Raw genomic sequence first — 20030 nt, forward strand, 5'->3', positions numbered from 1 at the left:
TCTGTCTTGTTCCCTCCTGCAGGCTGAGTTGAACAACAACAAGTTTCTTCTGCAGGGTCTCAATGACAAGGTGACCGCTGTGGCTGAGCTCTGTGCTCACGGCTGTGGTGGAGGACCTAACACCGGAGGGTTTCCCAACACCAACCCTGGAGCTTCCTCCCACCCTGTAGTTCTGGACAGTGTGGTGAAGGACCTGAAGCTCTGTCGTAACGACCTGGATATCCTCCACACGGATGTGACGTCCAACTCTGACAAACTGAGAGAGCTGGAGGAGATTATAGACAGGCAAATGGTGGGGCAGAAGCGGAGCGTTAAGGAGCTGGAGGACCTCCAGAGGGGGATGGTGATCCTGCAGGACAACGTAGGGGGTCTGGGTGGGGCAGTGACAGGGCTGGGGGACTCTCTGAGCAGGTACACCCAGGACCTCACCAGGATTAACACCACCTACAACACCTGCTGCCAGGTTGGGGCAGGGGCCAAAGCAGGGGCCAGGCCAGGGGAAGGGTTAGGTGGGTTTGGTGCCACTACTATCGGTCCAGGCAGGATCCAGAGTGCGTCTGAGGTAACGGTCCCCAGAGGAGAGGTGGAGGGAAGCAGCAGCAGCCAGGTGGAGGAGCTGAGAACCAAACTGGACAGCCTCACTAACCAGGTAGTTATCTAGTAGTCTGTTATGTCACTAGCCAGTTAGTTATCTAGTAGTCTGTTATATTACTAACCAGTTAGTTGTCTAGTAGTCTGTTATCTCACTCACCAGTCAGTTATCTAAAAGTCTGTTATGTCACTAGCCAGTTAGTTATCTAGTAGTCTGTTATGTCACTAGCCAGTTAGTTATCTAGTAGTCTGTTATGTCACTAGCCAGTTAGTTATCTAGTAGTCTGTTATCTTACTAACCAGTTAGTTGTCTAGTAGTCTGTTATGTCACTCACCAGTTAGTTATCTAATAGTCCGTTATGTCACTAGCCAGTTAGTTATCTAGTAGTCTGTTATCTTACTAACCAGTTAGTTGTCTAGTAGTCTGTTATCTTACTAACCAGTTAGTTGTCTAGTAGTCTGTTATGTCACTAGCCAGTTAGTTGTCTAGTAGTCTGTTATGTCACTAGCCAGTTAGTTATCTAGTAGTCTGTTATGTCACTAGCCAGTTAGTTGTCTAGTAGTCTGTTATTTCACTAGCCAGTTAGTTGTCTAGTAGTCTAGTTGTCAGTTATTAGTTAGTGGATAACACTATTATCTGTGTTGATATCTTGTTGTAATTTCCTTGATATCCAAAAATATTAAGATTGCTCTTCTTCTTAGGTGCAGACAGAACTTCAGCGTTGCTCTGGTGTGTCTGGGGTGGAGGGGCGTGTCCAGCGCCTGGAGAAAGTGTGTGTTCAGCTGGACGGGGTGTCGGCCAGGGTGCGGGGAGTGAAGGAGGGGTTGGAGAAGCACGTCGCTGGGCTGTGGCACCACGTCAGCCGGGTCAACACCATGCTGGAAAGACAGGCTGCTGACATCACCACCCTAGAGACCTCCCTAAAGACACTACAGACCAGGAGCACTGACACTAACGCCAGGGAGACAGGTCAGTAGTATACTGTGGATGATGGATGGATGAATGGGTGGATGAATGGGTGGATTTGTTTTTGTGTAGTTTAATTTATTTGTACCAAGTGAAAACAAGTGATCAACAACAGTACAGATAAAAACAAATAAACGGTGTGCAGGTGTAGTTGGAAGCTCAGGGGCTTGAAAAAACCACACCACAAAAAATGATATACAATACATACAGTTGAAATCGGAAGTTTACATATATCTATCTTAGCCAGATACATTTAAACTCAGTTTTTCACAATTCCTGACATTTAATGCTAGTATAAATTCCCTGTCTTAGGTCAGTTAGGATCACCACTATTTTAAGAATGTGAAATGTCAGAATAATAGTAGCGAGAATGATTATTTCAGCTTTTATTTCTTTCATCACATTCCCAGTGGGTCAGAAGTTTACATACACTCAATTAGTTTTTCAACATTTAATCCTAGTAACAATTCCCTGTCTTAGGACAGTTTGAATCACCACTTCATTTTAAGAATGTGAAATGTCAGAATAATAGTAGAGAGAATTATTTATTTCATCACATTCCCGTGGGTCAGAAGATTACATACACTCAATTAGTATTTGGTAGCATTGCCTTTAAATTGTTTAACTCACAAACATGTTGGGTAGCCTTCCAGAAGCTTCCCACAATAAATTGGGTGAATTTTGGCCCATTCCTCCTGACAGAGCTGGTGTAACTGAGTCAGGTTTGTAGGCCTCCTTGCTCGCACACGCTTTTTCAGTTTTGCCCACAAACCTTCTATGGGATTGAGGTCAGGGCTTTGTGATGGCCACTCCAATACCTTGACTTTGTTGCCCTGAAGCCATTTTGCCACAACTTTGGAAGTATGTTTGGGGTTATTGGCCATTTGGAAGACCCATTTGCGACCAAACTTTAACAAAGCTTTTTTAGCTTTTCAATGTTCTAAATTGATTTGAATTTTAATGAGGGAAATAAGTATTTGACCCCTCTGCATAACATGACTTAGTACTTGGTGGCAAAACCCTTGTTGGCAATCACAGAGGTCAGATGTTTCTTGTAGTTGGCCACCAGGTTTGCACACATCCCAGGAGGGATTTTGTCCCACTCCTCTTTGCAGATCTTCTCCAAGTCATTAAGGTTTCGGGGCTGACGTTTGGCAACTCGATCCTTCAGGTCCCTCCACAGATTTTCTATGGGATTAAGGTCTGGAGACCTTAATGTGCTTCTTCTTGAGCCACTCCTTTGTTGCCTTGGCCATGTGTTTTGGGTCATTGTCATGCTGGAATACCCATCCACGACCCATTTTCAATGCCCTGGCTGAGAGAAGGATTTCTCACCCAAGATTTGACGGTACATGGCCCCGTCCATCGTCCCTTTGATGCTGTGAAGGTGTCCTGTTCCCTTAGTGGAAAAAAACACCCAAAGCATAATGTTTCCACCTCCATGTTTGACAGTGGGGATGGTGTTCTTGGGGTCATAGGCAGCATTCCTCCTCCTCCAAACACGACAAGTTGAGTTGATGCCAAAGAGCTCCATTTTGGTCTCATCTGACCACAACACCTTCACCCAGTTGTCCTCTGAATCATTCAGATGTTCATTGGCAAACTTCAGACGGGCATGTATATGTGCTTTCTTGAGCAGGGGGGCCTTGCGGGCGCTGCAGGATTTCAGTCCTTCACGGCATAGTGTGTTACCAATGGTTTTCTTGGTGACTATGGTCCCAGCTGCCTCGAGAACATTGACAAGATCCTCCCGTGTAGTTCTGGACTGATTCCTCACCGTTCTTATGATCATTGCAACTCCACGAGGTGAGATCTTCGGTGGAGCCCCAGGCCGATGCAACAGTTATTTTGTGTTGTCACCTTCTCAACAAGCTGCTTGGTGATGTTCTTATAGCCCATTCCAGCCTTGTGTAGGTCTACTATCTTGTCCCTGACATCCTTGGTGAGCTCTTTGGTCTTGGCCATGGTGGAGAGTTTGGAATCTGATTGATTGCTTCTGTGGACAGGTGTCTTTTATACAGGTAACAATCTGAGATTAGGAGCACTCCCTTTAAAGAGTGTGCTCCTAATTTCAGCTCGTTACCTGTATGAAAGACACCTGGGAGCCAGAAATCTTCCTGATTGAGAGGGGGTCAAATACTTATTTCCCTAAATAAAATACAAATCAATTTATTATTATTATTATTATATTTCACGTGTTTTTCTGGATTTTTGTTGTTATTCTGTCTCTCACTGTTCAAATAAACCTAGAATTAAAATTATAGACGGATAATTTCTTTGTCAGTGGGCAAACGTACAAAATCAGCAGGGGATCAAATACTTTTTTCCCTCACTGTAGATCTGGGCCATCCATCAGGGAAGAAAGTGTCATTCCTATGTGCCCTCTCCAACTCAATGAGTTTAGGGTCCAGTTTGAATTTGCCTTTATTAAGGATCCCTATTAGTTCCTGCCAATGTAGCAGCTACTTACTCTTCCTGGGGTTTATTATGGATCCCTATTAGTTCCTGCCAATGTAGCAGCTACTTACTCTTCCTGGGGTTTATTATGGATCCCTATTAGTTCCTGCCAATGTAGCAGCTACTTACTCTTCCTGGGGTTTATTATGGATCCCCATTAGTTCCTGCCAAGGCAGCAGCTACTCTTCCTTTGGTTTATTATGGATCATCATTAGTTCCTGCCAAGGCAGCAGCTACGCTTCCTGGGGTTTATCATGGATCCCCATTAGTTCCTGCCAAGGCAGCAGCTACTCTTCCTGGGGTTTATTATGGATCCCCATTAGTTCCTGCCAAGGCAGCAGCTACTCTTCCTGGGGTTTATTATGGATCCCTATTAGTTCCTGCCAAGGCAGCAGCTACTCTTCCTGGGGTTTATTATGGATCCCTATTAGTTCCTGCCAAGGCAGCAGCTACTCTTCCTGGGGTCCAAACACATTAATTAAGGCACTTACATTATTATTATCTCAACTAACCGGTGCCCCGGTGCATTGACTCTGTACCGTAATACCCTGTATATAGCCTCCACATTGACTCTGTACCGTAATACCCTGTATATAACCTCCACATTGACTCTGTACCGTAATACCCTGTATATAGCCTCCACGTTGACTCTGTACCGGTACCCCCTGTATATAGCCTCCACATTGACTCTGTACCGGTACCCCCTGTATATAGCCTCCACATTGACTCTGTACCAGTACCCCCTGTATATAGCCTCCACATTGACTCTGTACCGGTACCCCCTGTATATAGCCTCCACATTGACTCTGTACCGTACCCCCTGTATATAGCCTCCACATTGACTCTGTACCGGTACCCCTGTATATAGCCTCCACATTGACTCTGTACCGTAACACCCTGTATATAGCCTCCACATTGACTCTGTACCGGTACCCCCTGTATATAGTCTCCACATTGACTCTGTACCGTAACACCCTGTATATAGCCTCCACATTGACTCTGTACCGGTACCCCTGTATATAGCCTCCACATTGACTCTGTACCGGTACCCCTGTATATAGCCTCCACATTGACTCTGTACCGGTACCCTGTATATAGCCTCCACATTGACTCTGTACCGGTACCCCCTGTATATAGCCTCCACATTGACTCTGTACCGGTACCCCCTGTATATAGCCTCCACATTGACTCTGTACCGGTACCCCCTGTATATAGCCTCCACATTGACTCTGTTCTGGTACCCCCTGTATATAGCCTCCACATTGACTCTGTACTGGTACCCCCTGTATATAGCCTCCACATTGACTCTGTACTGGTACCCCCCTGTATATAGCTTCCACATTGACTCTGTACCGGTACCCCCTGTATATAGCCTCCACATTGACTCTGTACTGGTACCCCTGTATATAGCCTCCACATTGACTCTGTTCTGGTACCCCCTGTATATAGCCTCCACATTGACTCTGTACTGGTACCCCTGTATATAGCCTCCACATTGACTCTGTTCTGGTACCCCCTGTATATAGCTTCCACATTGACTCTGTACCGGTACCCCCTGTAAATAGCCTCCACATTGACTCTGTACTGGTACCCCCTGTATATAGCCTCCACATTGACTCTGTACTGGTACCCCTGTATATAGCCTCCACATTGACTCTGTTCTGGTACCCCCTGTATATAGCTTCCACATTGACTCTGTTCTGGTACCCCTGTATATAGCCTCCACATTGACTCTGTACTGGTACCCCCTGTATATAGCCTCCACATTGACTCTGTACTGGTACCCCTGTATATAGCCTCCACATTGACTCTGTACTGGTACCCCTGTATATAGCCTCCACATTGACTCTGTACTGGTACCCCTGTATATAGCCTCCACATTGACTCTGTTCTGGTACCCCTGTATATAGCCTCCACATTGACTCTGTACTGGTACCCCCTGTATATAGCCTCCACATTGACTCTGTTCTGGTACCCCCTGTATATAGCTTCCACATTGACTCTGTACCGGTACCCCCTGTAAATAGCCTCCACATTGACTCTGTACTGGTACCCCTGTATATAGCCTCCACATTGACTCTGTACTGGTACCCCTGTATATAGCCTCCACATTGACTCTGTTCTGGTACCCCTGTATATAGCTTCCACATTGACTCTGTACCGGTACCCCTGTAAATAGCCTCCACATTGACTCTGTACTGGTACCCCCTGTATATAGCCTCCACATTGACTCTGTAGTGGTACCCCTGTATATAGCCTCCACATTGACTCTGTACTGGTACCCCTGTATATAGCCTCCACATTGACTCTGTACTGGTACCCCTGTATATAGCCTCCACATTGACTCTGTACTGCTACCCCTGTATATAGTCTCCACATTGACTCTGTACTGCTACCCCCTGTATATAGCCTCCACTTTGACTCTATACTGGTTACCCCTGTATATATCCTCCACATTGACTCTGTACCGTAATACCCTGTATATAGCCTCCACATTGACTCTGTACCGTAACACCCTGTATAGATCCTCCACATTGACTCTGTACCGGTACCCCCCTCCACATTGACTCTGTACAGTAATACCCTGTATAGATCCTCCACATTGACTCTGTACTGATGCCCCTGTATATAGCCTCCACATTGACTCTACCGTAACACCCTGTATAGATCCTCTACATTGACTCTGTACTGGTACCCCCTGTATATAGCCTCCACATTGACTCTGTACCGTAACACCCTGTATATAACCTCCACATTGACTCTGTACCGTAATACCCTGTATAGATCCTCCACATTGACTCTGTACCGTAATACCCTGTATAGATCCTCCACATTGACTCTGTACCGTAATACCCTGTATAGATCCTCCACATTGACTCTGTACCGTAATACCCTGTATAGATCCTCCACATTGACTCTGTACCGTAATACCCTGGATAGATCCTCCACATTGACTCTGTACCGTAATACCCTGTATATATCCTCCACATTGACTCTGTACCGTAATACCCTGTATAGATCCTCCACATTGACTCTGTACCGTAATACCCTGTATAGATCCTCCACATTGACTCTGTACCGTAATACCCTGTATAGATCCTCCACATTGACTCTGTACCGTAATACCCTGTATAGATCCTCCACATTGACTCTGTACCGTAATACCCTGTATAGATCCTCCACATTGACTCTGTACTGGTGCCCCCTGTATAGATCCTCCACATTGACTCTGTACCGTAATACCCTGTATAGATCCTCCACATTGACTCTGTACTGGTGCCCCCTGTATAGATCCTTCCTTGTTATTTTTCTGCTGCTGTTGAATTTTTTGTTACTTTTATATTCTATTTTTTACTTGACACTTTTTTAAAAACTTCTTAAATCATTGTCGGTTAGGGGCTTGTAAGTAAGTGTTTCACTGTAAAGTCTTTACCTGTTGTATTTGGCTCATGTGACAATTTTTGGGGGATTACACATAAAATAAAATATTAAACCGTACATAATATAACAATATTACACGACTACAATACAACATGCATAATACCGCCATACAACGTTATTTCAATGTACGTAAGTTTAGAATGCTTGTTGCATTCAGCTTCTTACTAGAGATGGACCGTTTTTGTTTTGGGCCCATACCAATTTCCAATATTTTCCTTGCCCCCCCCCCCCAAAAAAACGATACTGATAACCGATATTTACCATTTTTGCAGCCTTTTAAGCATGCTAGTACAGTTAAATAGTTGAAACACACACTGACCAAAAAGTTATTTTATTGGAATTTACTTATTTTTTTAAAATTTACCTTTATTTAACCAGGCAAGTCAGTTAAGAACAAATTCTTATTTTCAATAACGGCCTAGGAACAGTGGCCTGTTCAGGGGCAGAACAACAAATTTGTACCTTGTCGGCTCGGGGGTTTGAACTTGCAACCTTCCGGTTACTAGTCCAACGCTCTAACCACTAGGCTACCCTGCCGCCCCATGTCCCCATTACCTATTTCTTTCACTTACAGCTGTGCTGTTTTCGTTTCATTCTCAACCAGCATTTCATCATACATGTTAAGCAGTGAAGTTTCGGCTCTGTCTGTCCGTTTCTGTCTTGTCCAGCTGTGTCTGTAACATTTCAATGTAACCCTGTTTCTTGTACCTAACATTGAGCATGGCGGCGACACAGTAAAGAGGCTCTGCTGAAGCTTATACTTCTCCAGTCAGTTATTCGATTGACGCTAGGAGTTCATGTTTCAAACATGTTCTCAAATGCCATTGAAAAGACAGCAGTGGTATGAGAACCAGCACATTCTTGAGCATGTAATGTGGCTTTCCTCAGTCCGAAATCCTTATCGACCCACTGTGCTGTCAGACTCTGCATGCTCATATCTGGAAAATATGTGTGAAATGCTGGATAATGTATGCCACAAAAGAGAAGTATATATTCTGGGTGATTTAAATATTGACAGGTTCTCATCAAGCTGCCCACTCAAGAAAAAACGTCAAACTGTAACCAGCAGGGTAGCCTAGTGGTTAGAGCGTTGGACTAGAGACACCGGAGACACCTGAAACCCCACCTCTTTAAGGAATACCTAGGATAGGATAAAGTAATCATTCTCCCCCCTTAAAAGATTTAGATGCACTATTGTAAAGTGGCTGTTCCACTGGATGTCATAAGGTGAATGCACCAATTTGTAAGTCGCTCTGGATAAGAGCGTCTGCTAAATGACTTAAATGTAAATGTAAATGACTAGTAACCGGAAGGTTACGTCAAACTGTAACCAGCAGGGTAGCCTAGTGGTTAGAGCGTTGGACTAGTAACCGGAAGGTTACTTCAAACTGTAACCAGCAGGGTAGCCTAGTGGTTAGAGCGTTGGACTAGTAACCGGAAGGTTACGTCAAACTGTAACCAGCAGGGTAGCCTAGTGGTTAGAGCGTTGGACTAGTAACCGGAAGGTTACGTCAAACTGTAACCAGCAGGGTAGCCTAGTGGTTAGAGCGTTGGACTAGTAACCTGAAGGTTACTTCAAACTGTAACCAACAGGGTAGCCTAGTGGTTAGAGCGTTGGACTAGTAACCTGAAGGTTACTTCAAACTGTAACCAGCAGGGTAGCCTAGTGGTTAGAGCGTTGGACTAGTAACCGGAAGGTTACGTCAAACTGTAACCAGCAGGGTAGCCTAGTGGTTAGAGCGTTGGACTAGTAACCGGAAGGTTACTTCAAACTGTAACCAACAAGGTAGCCTAGTGGTTAGAGCGTTGGACTAGTAACCTGAAGGTTACTTCAAACTGTAACCAGCAGGGTAGCCTAGTGGTTAGAGCGTTGGACTAGTAACCGGAAGGTTACTTCAAACTGTAACCAACAAGGTAGCCTAGTGGTTAGAGCGTTGGACTAGTAACCTGAAGGTTACTTCAAACTGTAACCAGCAGGGTAGCCTAGTGGTTAGAGCGTTGGACTAGTAACCGGAAGGTTACGTCAAACTGTAACCAGCAGGGTAGCCTAGTGGTTAGAGCGTTGGACTAGTAACCGGAAGGTTACGTCAAACTGTAACCAGCAGGGTAGCCTAGTGGTTAGAGCGTTGGACTAGTAACCTGAAAGTTACTTCAAACTGTAACCAACAGGGTAGCCTAGTGGTTAGAGCGTTGGACTAGTAACCTGAAGGTTACTTCAAACTGTAACCAGCAGGGTAGCCTAGTGGTTAGAGCGTTGGACTAGTAACCGGAAGGTTACGTCAAACTGTAACCAGCAGGGTAGCCTAGTGGTTAGAGTGTTGGACTAGTAACCTGAAGGTTACTTCAAACTGTAACCAACAGGGTAGCCTAGTGGTTAGAGCGTTGGACTAGTAACCTGAAGGTTACTTCAAACTGTAACCAGCAGGGTAGCCTAGTGGTTAGAGCGTTGGACTAGTAACCTGAAGGTTACTTCAAACTGTAACCAACAGGGTAGCCTAGTGGTTAGAGCGTTGGACTAGTAACCTGAAGGTTACTTCAAACTGTAACCAGCAGGGTAGCCTAGTGGTTAGAGCGTTGGACTAGTAACCGGAAGGTTACGTCAAACTGTAACCAGCAGGGTAGCCTAGTGGTTAGAGCGTTGGACTAGTAACCTGAAGGTTACTTCAAACTGTAACCAACAAGGTAGCCTAGTGGTTAGAGCGTTGGACTAGTAACCGGAAGGTTACTTCAAACTGTAACCAACAAGGTAGCCTAGTGGTTAGAGCGTTGGACTAGTAACCTGAAGGTTACTTCAAACTGTAACCAGCAGGGTAGCCTAGTGGTTAGAGCGTTGGACTAGTAACCGGAAGGTTACTTCAAACTGTAACCAGCAGGGTAGCCTAGTGGTTAGAGCGTTGGACTAGTAACCTGAAGGTTACTTCAAACTGTAACCAACAAGGTAGCCTAGTGGTTAGAGCGTTGGACTAGTAACCGGAAGGTTACGTCAAACTGTAACCAGCAGGGTAGCCTAGTGGTTAGAGCGTTGGACTAGTAACCGGAAGGTTACTTCAAACTGTAACCAGCAGGGTAGCCTAGTGGTTAGAGCGTTGGACTAGTAACCGGAAGGTTACGTCAAACTGTAACCAGCAGGGTAGCCTAGTGGTTAGAGCGTTGGACTAGTAACCGGAAGGTTACTTCAAACTGTAACCAGCAGGGTAGCCTAGTGGTTAGAGCGTTGGACTAGTAACCTGAAGGTTACTTCAAACTGTAACCAGCAGGGTAGCCTAGTGGTTAGAGCGTTGGACTAGTAACCGGAAGGTTACGTCAAACTGTAACCAGCAGGGTAGCCTAGTGGTTAGAGCGTTGGACTAGTAACCGGAAGGTTACTTCAAACTGTAACCAGCAGGGTAGCCTGAGTGGTTAGAGCGTTGGACTAGTAACCGGAAGGTTACTTCAAACTGTAACCGGCAGGGTAGCCCAGTGGTTAGAGCGGTGGACTAGTAACCAGCAGGGTAGCCTAGTGGTTAATGCGTTGGACTAGTAACCTGAAGGTTACTTCAAACTGTAACCAGCAGGGTAGCCTAGTGGTTAGAGCGTTGGACTAGTAACCGGAAGGTTACTTCAAACTGTAACCAGCAGGGTAGCCTAGTGGTTAGAGCGTTGGACTAGTAACCTGAAGGTTACTTCAAACTGTAACCAGCAGGGTAGCCTAGTGGTTAGAGCGTTGGACTAGTAACCGGAAGGTTACGTCAAACTGTAACCAGCAGGGTAGCCTAGTGGTTAGAGCGTTGGACTAGTAACCTGAAGGTTACTTCAAACTGTAACCAGCAGGGTAGCCTAGTGGTTAGAGCGTTGGACTAGTAACCGGAAGGTTACTTCAAACTGTAACCAGCAGGGTAGCCTAGTGGTTAGAGCGTTGGACTAGTAACCGGAAGGTTACGTCAAACTGTAACCAGCAGGGTAGCCTAGTGGTTAGAGCGTTGGACTAGTAACCGGAAGGTTACTTCAAACTGTAACCAGCAGGGTAGCCTAGTGGTTAGAGCGTTGGACTAGTAACCGGAAGGTTACTTCAAACTGTAACCGGCAGGGTAGCCCAGTGGTTAGAGCGTTGGACTAGTAACCGGAAGGTTACTTCAAACTGTAACCAGCAGGGTAGCCTAGTGGTTAGAGCGTTGGACTAGTAACCTGAAGGTTACTTCAAACTGTAACCAGCAGGGTAGCCTAGTGGTTAGAGCGTTGGACTAGTAACCGGAAGGTTACTTCAAACTGTAACCAGCAGGGTAGCCTAGTGGTTAGAGCGTTGGACTAGTAACCGGAAGGTTACGTCAAACTGTAACCAGCAGGGTAGCCTAGTGGTTAGAGCGTTGGACTAGTAACCGGAAGGTTACTTCAAACTGTAACCAGCAGGGTAGCCTAGTGGTTAGAGCGTTGGACTAGTAACCGGAAGGTTACTTCAAACTGTAACCGGCAGGGTAGCCCAGTGGTTAGAGCGGTGGACTAGTAACCAGCAGGGTAGCCTAGTGGTTAATGCGTTGGACTAGTAACCTGAAGGTTACTTCAAACTGTAACCAACAGGGTAGCCTAGTGGTTAGAGCGTTGGACTAGTAACCTGAAGGTTACTTCAAACTGTAACCAGCAGGGTAGCCTAGTGGTTAGAGCGTTGGACTAGTAACCTGAAGGTTACTTCAAACTGTAACCAGCAGGGTAGCCTAGTGGTTAGAGCGTTGGACTAGTAACCGGAAGGTTACGTCAAACTGTAACCAGCAGGGTAGCCTAGTGGTTAGAGCGTTGGACTAGTAACCTGAAGGTTACTTCAAACTGTAACCAACAAGGTAGCCTAGTGGTTAGAGCGTTGGACTAGTAACCGGAAGGTTACTTCAAACTGTAACCAACAAGGTAGCCTAGTGGTTAGAGCGTTGGACTAGTAACCTGAAGGTTACTTCAAACTGTAACCAGCAGGGTAGCCTAGTGGTTAGAGCGTTGGACTAGTAACCGGAAGGTTACTTCAAACTGTAACCAGCAGGGTAGCCTAGTGGTTAGAGCGTTGGACTAGTAACCTGAAGGTTACTTCAAACTGTAACCAACAAGGTAGCCTAGTGGTTAGAGCGTTGGACTAGTAACCGGAAGGTTACGTCAAACTGTAACCAGCAGGGTAGCCTAGTGGTTAGAGCGTTGGACTAGTAACCGGAAGGTTACTTCAAACTGTAACCAGCAGGGTAGCCTAGTGGTTAGAGCGTTGGACTAGTAACCGGAAGGTTACGTCAAACTGTAACCAGCAGGGTAGCCTAGTGGTTAGAGCGTTGGACTAGTAACCGGAAGGTTACTTCAAACTGTAACCAGCAGGGTAGCCTAGTGGTTAGAGCGTTGGACTAGTAACCTGAAGGTTACTTCAAACTGTAACCAGCAGGGTAGCCTAGTGGTTAGAGCGTTGGACTAGTAACCGGAAGGTTACTTCAAACTGTAACCAGCAGGGTAGCCTAGTGGTTAGAGCGTTGGACTAGTAACCGGAAGGTTACGTCAAACTGTAACCAGCAGGGTAGCCTAGTGGTTAGAGCGTTGGACTAGTAACCGGAAGGTTACTTCAAACTGTAACCAGCAGGGTAGCCTAGTGGTTAGAGCGTTGGACTAGTAACCGGAAGGTTACTTCAAACTGTAACCGGCAGGGTAGCCCAGTGGTTAGAGCGGTGGACTAGTAACCAGCAGGGTAGCCTAGTGGTTAATGCGTTGGACTAGTAACCGGAAGGTTACTTCAAACTGTAACCAACAGGGTAGCCTAGTGGTTAATGCGTTGGACTAGTAACCGGAAGGTTACGTCAAACTGTAACCAGCAGGGTAGCCTAGTGGTTAGAGCGTTGGACTAGTAACCTGAAGGTTACGTCAAACTGTAACCAGCAGGGTAGCCTAGTGGTTAGAGCGTTGGACTAGTAACCGGAAGGTTACTTCAAGCTGTAACCAACAGGGTAGCCTAGTGGTTAGAGCGTTGGACTAGTAACCGGAAGGTTACTTCAAACTGTAACCAGCAGGGTAGCCTAGTGGTTAGAGCGTTGGACTAGTAACCTGAAGGTTACTTCAAACTGTAACCAGCAGGGTAGCCTAGTGGTTAGAGCGTTGGACTAGTAACCGGAAGGTTACGTCAAACTGTAACCAGCAGGGTAGCCTAGTGGTTAGAGCGTTGGACTAGTAACCGGAAGGTTACTTCAAACTGTAACCAACAGGGTAGCCTAGTGGTTAGAGCGTTGGACTAGTAACCGGAAGGTTACTTCAAACTGTAACCGGCAGGGTAGCCCAGTGGTTAGAGCGGTGGACTAGTAACCAGCAGGGTAGCCTAGTGGTTAATGCGTTGGACTAGTAACCTGAAGGTTACTTCAAACTGTAACCAACAGGGTAGCCTAGTGGTTAGAGCGTTGGACTAGTAACCTGAAGGTTACTTCAAACTGTAACCAGCAGGGTAGCCTAGTGGTTAGAGCGTTGGACTAGTAACCTGAAGGTTACTTCAAACTGTAACCAGCAGGGTAGCCTAGTGGTTAGAGCGTTGGACTAGTAACCGGAAGGTTACGTCAAACTGTAACCAGCAGGGTAGCCTAGTGGTTAGAGCGTTGGACTAGTAACCTGAAGGTTACTTCAAACTGTAACCAACAAGGTAGCCTAGTGGTTAGAGCGTTGGACTAGTAACCGGAAGGTTACTTCAAACTGTAACCAACAAGGTAGCCTAGTGGTTAGAGCGTTGGACTAGTAACCTGAAGGTTACTTCAAACTGTAACCAGCAGGGTAGCCTAGTGGTTAGAGCGTTGGACTAGTAACCGGAAGGTTACTTCAAACTGTAACCAGCAGGGTAGCCTAGTGGTTAGAGCGTTGGACTAGTAACCTGAAGGTTACTTCAAACTGTAACCAACAAGGTAGCCTAGTGGTTAGAGCGTTGGACTAGTAACCGGAAGGTTACGTCAAACTGTAACCAGCAGGGTAGCCTAGTGGTTAGAGCGTTGGACTAGTAACCGGAAGGTTACTTCAAACTGTAACCAGCAGGGTAGCCTAGTAGTTAGAGCGTTGGACTAGTAACCGGAAGGTTACGTCAAACTGTAACCAGCAGGGTAGCCTAGTGGTTAGAGCGTTGGACTAGTAACCGGAAGGTTACTTCAAACTGTAACCAGCAGGGTAGCCTAGTGGTTAGAGCGTTGGACTAGTAACCTGAAGGTTACTTCAAACTGTAACCAGCAGGGTAGCCTAGTGGTTAGAGCGTTGGACTAGTAACCGGAAGGTTACTTCAAACTGTAACCAGCAGGGTAGCCTAGTGGTTAGAGCGTTGGACTAGTAACCGGAAGGTTACGTCAAACTGTAACCAGCAGGGTAGCCTAGTGGTTAGAGCGTTGGACTAGTAACCGGAAGGTTACTTCAAACTGTAACCAGCAGGGTAGCCTAGTGGTTAGAGCGTTGGACTAGTAACCGGAAGGTTACTTCAAACTGTAACCGGCAGGGTAGCCCAGTGGTTAGAGCGGTGGACTAGTAACCAGCAGGGTAGCCTAGTGGTTAAGGTTGGACTAGTAACCGGAAGGTTACTTCAAACTGTAACCAACAGGGTAGCCTAGTGGTTAATGCGTTGGACTAGTAACCGGAAGGTTACGTCAAACTGTAACCAGCAGGGTAGCCTAGTGGTTAGAGCGTTGGACTAGTAACCTGAAGGTTACGTCAAACTGTAACCAGCAGGGTAGCCTAGTGGTTAGAGCGTTGGACTAGTAACCGGAAGGTTACTTCAAGCTGTAACCAACAGGGTAGCCTAGTGGTTAGAGCGTTGGACTAGTAACCGGAAGGTTACTTCAAGCTGTAACCAGCAGGGTAGCCTAGTGGTTAGAGCGTTGGACTAGTAACCTGAAGGTTACTTCAAACTGTAACCAACAGGGTAGCCTAGTGGTTAGAGCTTTGGACTAGTAACCTGAAGGTTACTTCAAACTGTAACCAGCAGGGTAGCCTAGTGGTTAGAGCGTTGGACTAGTAACCTGAAGGTTACTTCAAACTGTAACCAGCAGGGTAGCCTAGTGGTTAGAGCGTTGGACTAGTAACCGGAAGGTTACATCAAACTGTAACCAGCAGGGTAGCCTAGTGGTTAGAGCGTTGGATTAGTAACCTGAAGGTTACTTCAAACTGTAACCAACAAGGTAGCCTAGTGGTTAGAGCGTTGGACTAGTAACCGGAAGGTTACTTCAAACTGTAACCAACAAGGTAGCCTAGTGGTTAGAGCGTTGGACTAGTAACCTGAAGGTTACTTCAAACTGTAACCAGCAGGGTAGCCTAGTGGTTAGAGCGTTGGACTAGTAACCGGAAGGTTACTTCAAACTGTAACCAGCAGGGTAGCCTAGTGGTTAGAGCGTTGGACTAGTAACCTGAAGGTTACTTCAAACTGTAACCAACAAGGTAGCCTAGTGGTTAGAGCGTTGGACTAGTAACCGGAAGGTTACGTCAAACTGTAACCAGCAGGGTAGCCTAGTGGTTAGAGCGTTGGACTAGTAACCGGAAGGTTACTTCAAACTGTAACCAGCAGGGTAGCCTAGTGGTTAGAGCGTTGGACTAGTAACCGGAAGGTTACGTCAAACTGTAACCAGCAGGGTAGCCTAGTGGTTAGAGCGTTGGACTAGTAACCGGAAGGTTACTTCAAACTGTAACCAGCAGGGTAGCCTAGTGGTTAGAGCGTTGGACTAGTAACCGGAAGGTTACGTCAAACTGTAACCAGCAGGGTAGCCTAGTGGTTAGAGCGTTGGACTAGTAACCGGAAGGTTACTTCAAACTGTAACCAGCAGGGTAGCCTAGTGGTTAGAGCGTTGGACTAGTAACCTGAAGGTTACTTCAAACTGTAACCAGCAGGGTAGCCTAGTGGTTAGAGCGTTGGACTAGTAACCGGAAGGTTACTTCAAACTGTAACCAGCAGGGTAGCCTAGTGGTTAGAGCGTTGGACTAGTAACCGGAAGGTTACGTCAAACTGTAACCAGCAGGGTAGCCTAGTGGTTAGAGCGTTGGACTAGTAACCGGAAGGTTACTTCAAACTGTAACCAGCAGGGTAGCCTAGTGGTTAGAGCGTTGGACTAGTAACCGGAAGGTTACTTCAAACTGTAACCGGCAGGGTAGCCCAGTGGTTAGAGCGTTGGACTAGTAACCGGAAGGTTACTTCAAACTGTAACCAGCAGGGTAGCCTAGTGGTTAGAGCGTTGGACTAGTAACCTGAAAGTTACTTCAAACTGTAACCAACAGGGTAGCCTAGTGGTTAGAGCGTTGGACTAGTAACCTGAAGGTTACTTCAAACTGTAACCAGCAGGGTAGCCTAGTGGTTAGAGCGTTGGACTAGTAACCGGAAGGTTACGTCAAACTGTAACCAGCAGGGTAGCCTAGTGGTTAGAGCGTTGGACTAGTAACCGGAAGGTTACGTCAAACTGTAACCAGCAGGGTAGCCTAGTGGTTAGAGCGTTGGACTAGTAACCGGAAGGTTACTTCAAACTGTAACCAGCAGGGTAGCCTAGTGGTTAGAGCGTTGGACTAGTAACCGGAAGGTTACTTCAAACTGTAACCGGCAGGGTAGCCCAGTGGTTAGAGCGGTGGACTAGTAACCAGCAGGGTAGCCTAGTGGTTAATGCGTTGGACTAGTAACCGGAAGGTTACTTCAAACTGTAACCAACAGGGTAGCCTAGTGGTTAATGCGTTGGACTAGTAACCGGAAGGTTACGTCAAACTGTAACCAGCAGGGTAGCCTAGTGGTTAGAGCGTTGGACTAGTAACCTGAAGGTTACGTCAAACTGTAACCAGCAGGGTAGCCTAGTGGTTAGAGCGTTGGACTAGTAACCGGAAGGTTACTTCAAGCTGTAACCAACAGGGTAGCCTAGTGGTTAGAGCGTTGGACTAGTAACCGGAAGGTTACTTCAAGCTGTAACCAGCAGGGTAGCCTAGTGGTTAGAGCGTTGGACTAGTAACCTGAAGGTTACTTCAAACTGTAACCAGCAGGGTAGCCTAGTGGTTAGAGCGTTGGACTAGTAACCGGAAGGTTACGTCAAACTGTAACCAGCAGGGTAGCCTAGTGGTTAGAGCGTTGGACTAGTAACCGGAAGGTTACTTCAAACTGTAACCAGCAGGGTAGCCTAGTGGTTAGAGCGTTGGACTAGTAACCGGAAGGTTACTTCAAACTGTAACCGGCAGGGTAGCCCAGTGGTTAGAGCGGTGGACTAGTAACCAGCAGGGTAGCCTAGTGGTTAATGCGTTGGACTAGTAACCTGAAGGTTACTTCAAACTGTAACCAACAGGGTAGCCTAGTGGTTAGAGCGTTGGACTAGTAACCTGAAGGTTACTTCAAACTGTAACCAGCAGGGTAGCCTAGTGGTTAGAGCGTTGGACTAGTAACCTGAAGGTTACTTCAAACTGTAACCAGCAGGGTAGCCTAGTGGTTAGAGCGTTGGACTAGTAACCGGAAGGTTACGTCAAACTGTAACCAGCAGGGTAGCCTAGTGGTTAGAGCGTTGGACTAGTAACCTGAAGGTTACTTCAAACTGTAACCAACAAGGTAGCCTAGTGGTTAGAGCGTTGGACTAGTAACTTACGTCAAACTGTAACCAGCAGGGTAGCCTAGTGGTTAGAGCGTTGGACTAGTAACCGGAAGGTTACTTCAAACTGTAACCAACAAGGTAGCCTAGTGGTTAGAGCGTTGGACTAGTAACCTGAAGGTTACTTCAAACTGTAACCAGCAGGGTAGCCTAGTGGTTAGAGCGTTGGACTAGTAACCGGAAGGTTACTTCAAACTGTAACCAGCAGGGTAGCCTAGTGGTTAGAGCGTTGGACTAGTAACCTGAAGGTTACTTCAAACTGTAACCAACAAGGTAGCCTAGTGGTTAGAGCGTTGGACTAGTAACCGGAAGGTTACTTCAAACTGTAACCAGCAGGGTAGCCTAGTGGTTAGAGCGTTGGACTAGTAACCGGAAGGTTACTTCAAACTGTAACCAGCAGGGTAGCCTAGTGGTTAGAGCGTTGGACTAGTAACCGGAAGGTTACGTCAAACTGTAACCAGCAGGGTAGCCTAGTGGTTAGAGCGTTGGACTAGTAACCGGAAGGTTACTTCAAACTGTAACCAGCAGGGTAGCCTAGTGGTTAGAGCGTTGGACTAGTAACCTGAAGGTTACTTCAAACTGTAACCAGCAGGGTAGCCTAGTGGTTAGAGCGTTGGACTAGTAACCGGAAGGTTACTTCAAACTGTAACCAGCAGGGTAGCCTAGTGGTTAGAGCGTTGGACTAGTAACCGGAAGGTTACGTCAAACTGTAACCAGCAGGGTAGCCTAGTGGTTAGAGCGTTGGACTAGTAACCGGAAGGTTACTTCAAACTGTAACCAGCAGGGTAGCCTAGTGGTTAGAGCGTTGGACTAGTAACCGGAAGGTTACTTCAAACTGTAACCGGCAGGGTAGCCCAGTGGTTAGAGCGGTGGACTAGTAACCAGCAGGGTAGCCTAGTGGTTAATGCGTTGGACTAGTAACCGGAAGGTTACTTCAAACTGTAACCAACAGGGTAGCCTAGTGGTTAATGCGTTGGACTAGTAACCGGAAGGTTACGTCAAACTGTAACCAGCAGGGTAGCCTAGTGGTTAGAGCGTTGGACTAGTAACCTGAAGGTTACGTCAAACTGTAACCAGCAGGGTAGCCTAGTGGTTAGAGCGTTGGACTAGTAACCGGAAGGTTACTTCAAGCTGTAACCAACAGGGTAGCCTAGTGGTTAGAGCGTTGGACTAGTAACCGGAAGGTTACTTCAAGCTGTAACCAACAAGGTAGCCTAGTGGTTAGAGCGTTGGACTAGTAACCTGAAGGTTACTTCAAACTGTAACCAGCAGGGTAGCCTAGTGGTTAGAGCGTTGGACTAGTAACCTGAAGGTTACTTCAAACTGTAACCAACAAGGTAGCCTAGTGGTTAGAGCGTTGGACTAGTAACCTGAAGGTTACTTCAAACTGTAACCAGCAGGGTAGCCTAGTGGTTAGAGCAACAGGTGTAGTAGACCTCACAGTGAAATGCTGAATACAACAGGTGTAGTAGACCTTACAGTGAAATGCTGAATACAACAGGTGTAGTAGACCTCACAGTGAAATGTTGAATACAACAGGTGTAGTAGACCTTACAGTGAAATGCTGAATACAACAGGTGTAGTAGACCTCACAGTGAAATGCTGAATACAACAGGTGTAGTAGACCTCACAGTGAAATGCTGAATACAACAGGTGTAGTAGACCTTACAGTGAAATGCTGAATACAACAGGTGTAGTAGACCTTACAGTGAAATGCTGAATACAACAGGTGTAGTAGACCTTACAGTGAAATGCTGAATACAACAGGTGTAGTAGACCTCACAGTGAAATGTTGAATACAACAGGTGTAGTAGACCTTACAGTGAAATGCTGAATACAACAGGTGTAGTAGACCTTACAGTGAAATGCTGAATACAACAGGTGTAGTAGACCTCACAGTGAAATGCTGAATACAACAGGTGTAGTAGACCTTACAGTGAAATGCTGAATACAACAGGTGTAGTAGACCTTACAGTGAAATGCTGAATACAACAGGTGTAGTAGACCTTACAGTGAAATGC

At 46.3% G+C, this 20030-nt stretch overlaps 1 protein-coding gene across 1 annotated transcript in view; it reads left to right on the forward strand.

Annotated features, from left to right (window-relative positions):
- The window catches only part of LOC118381332 (EMILIN-2-like), a 60744-nt gene that overhangs the window by 21605 nt on the left and 19109 nt on the right, over positions 1-20030 (forward strand). The window contains exons 5-6 of the mRNA XM_052464297.1: positions 23-649; positions 1294-1561. Coding sequence (XP_052320257.1) covers positions 23-649; positions 1294-1561 — 895 coding nt within the window. The remainder of the gene's footprint in view (positions 1-22; positions 650-1293; positions 1562-20030) is intronic.

This window comes from Oncorhynchus keta, chromosome 15 (assembly GCF_023373465.1).
Source record: "Oncorhynchus keta strain PuntledgeMale-10-30-2019 chromosome 15, Oket_V2, whole genome shotgun sequence".
Classification (NCBI taxonomy): domain Eukaryota; kingdom Metazoa; phylum Chordata; class Actinopteri; order Salmoniformes; family Salmonidae; genus Oncorhynchus; species Oncorhynchus keta.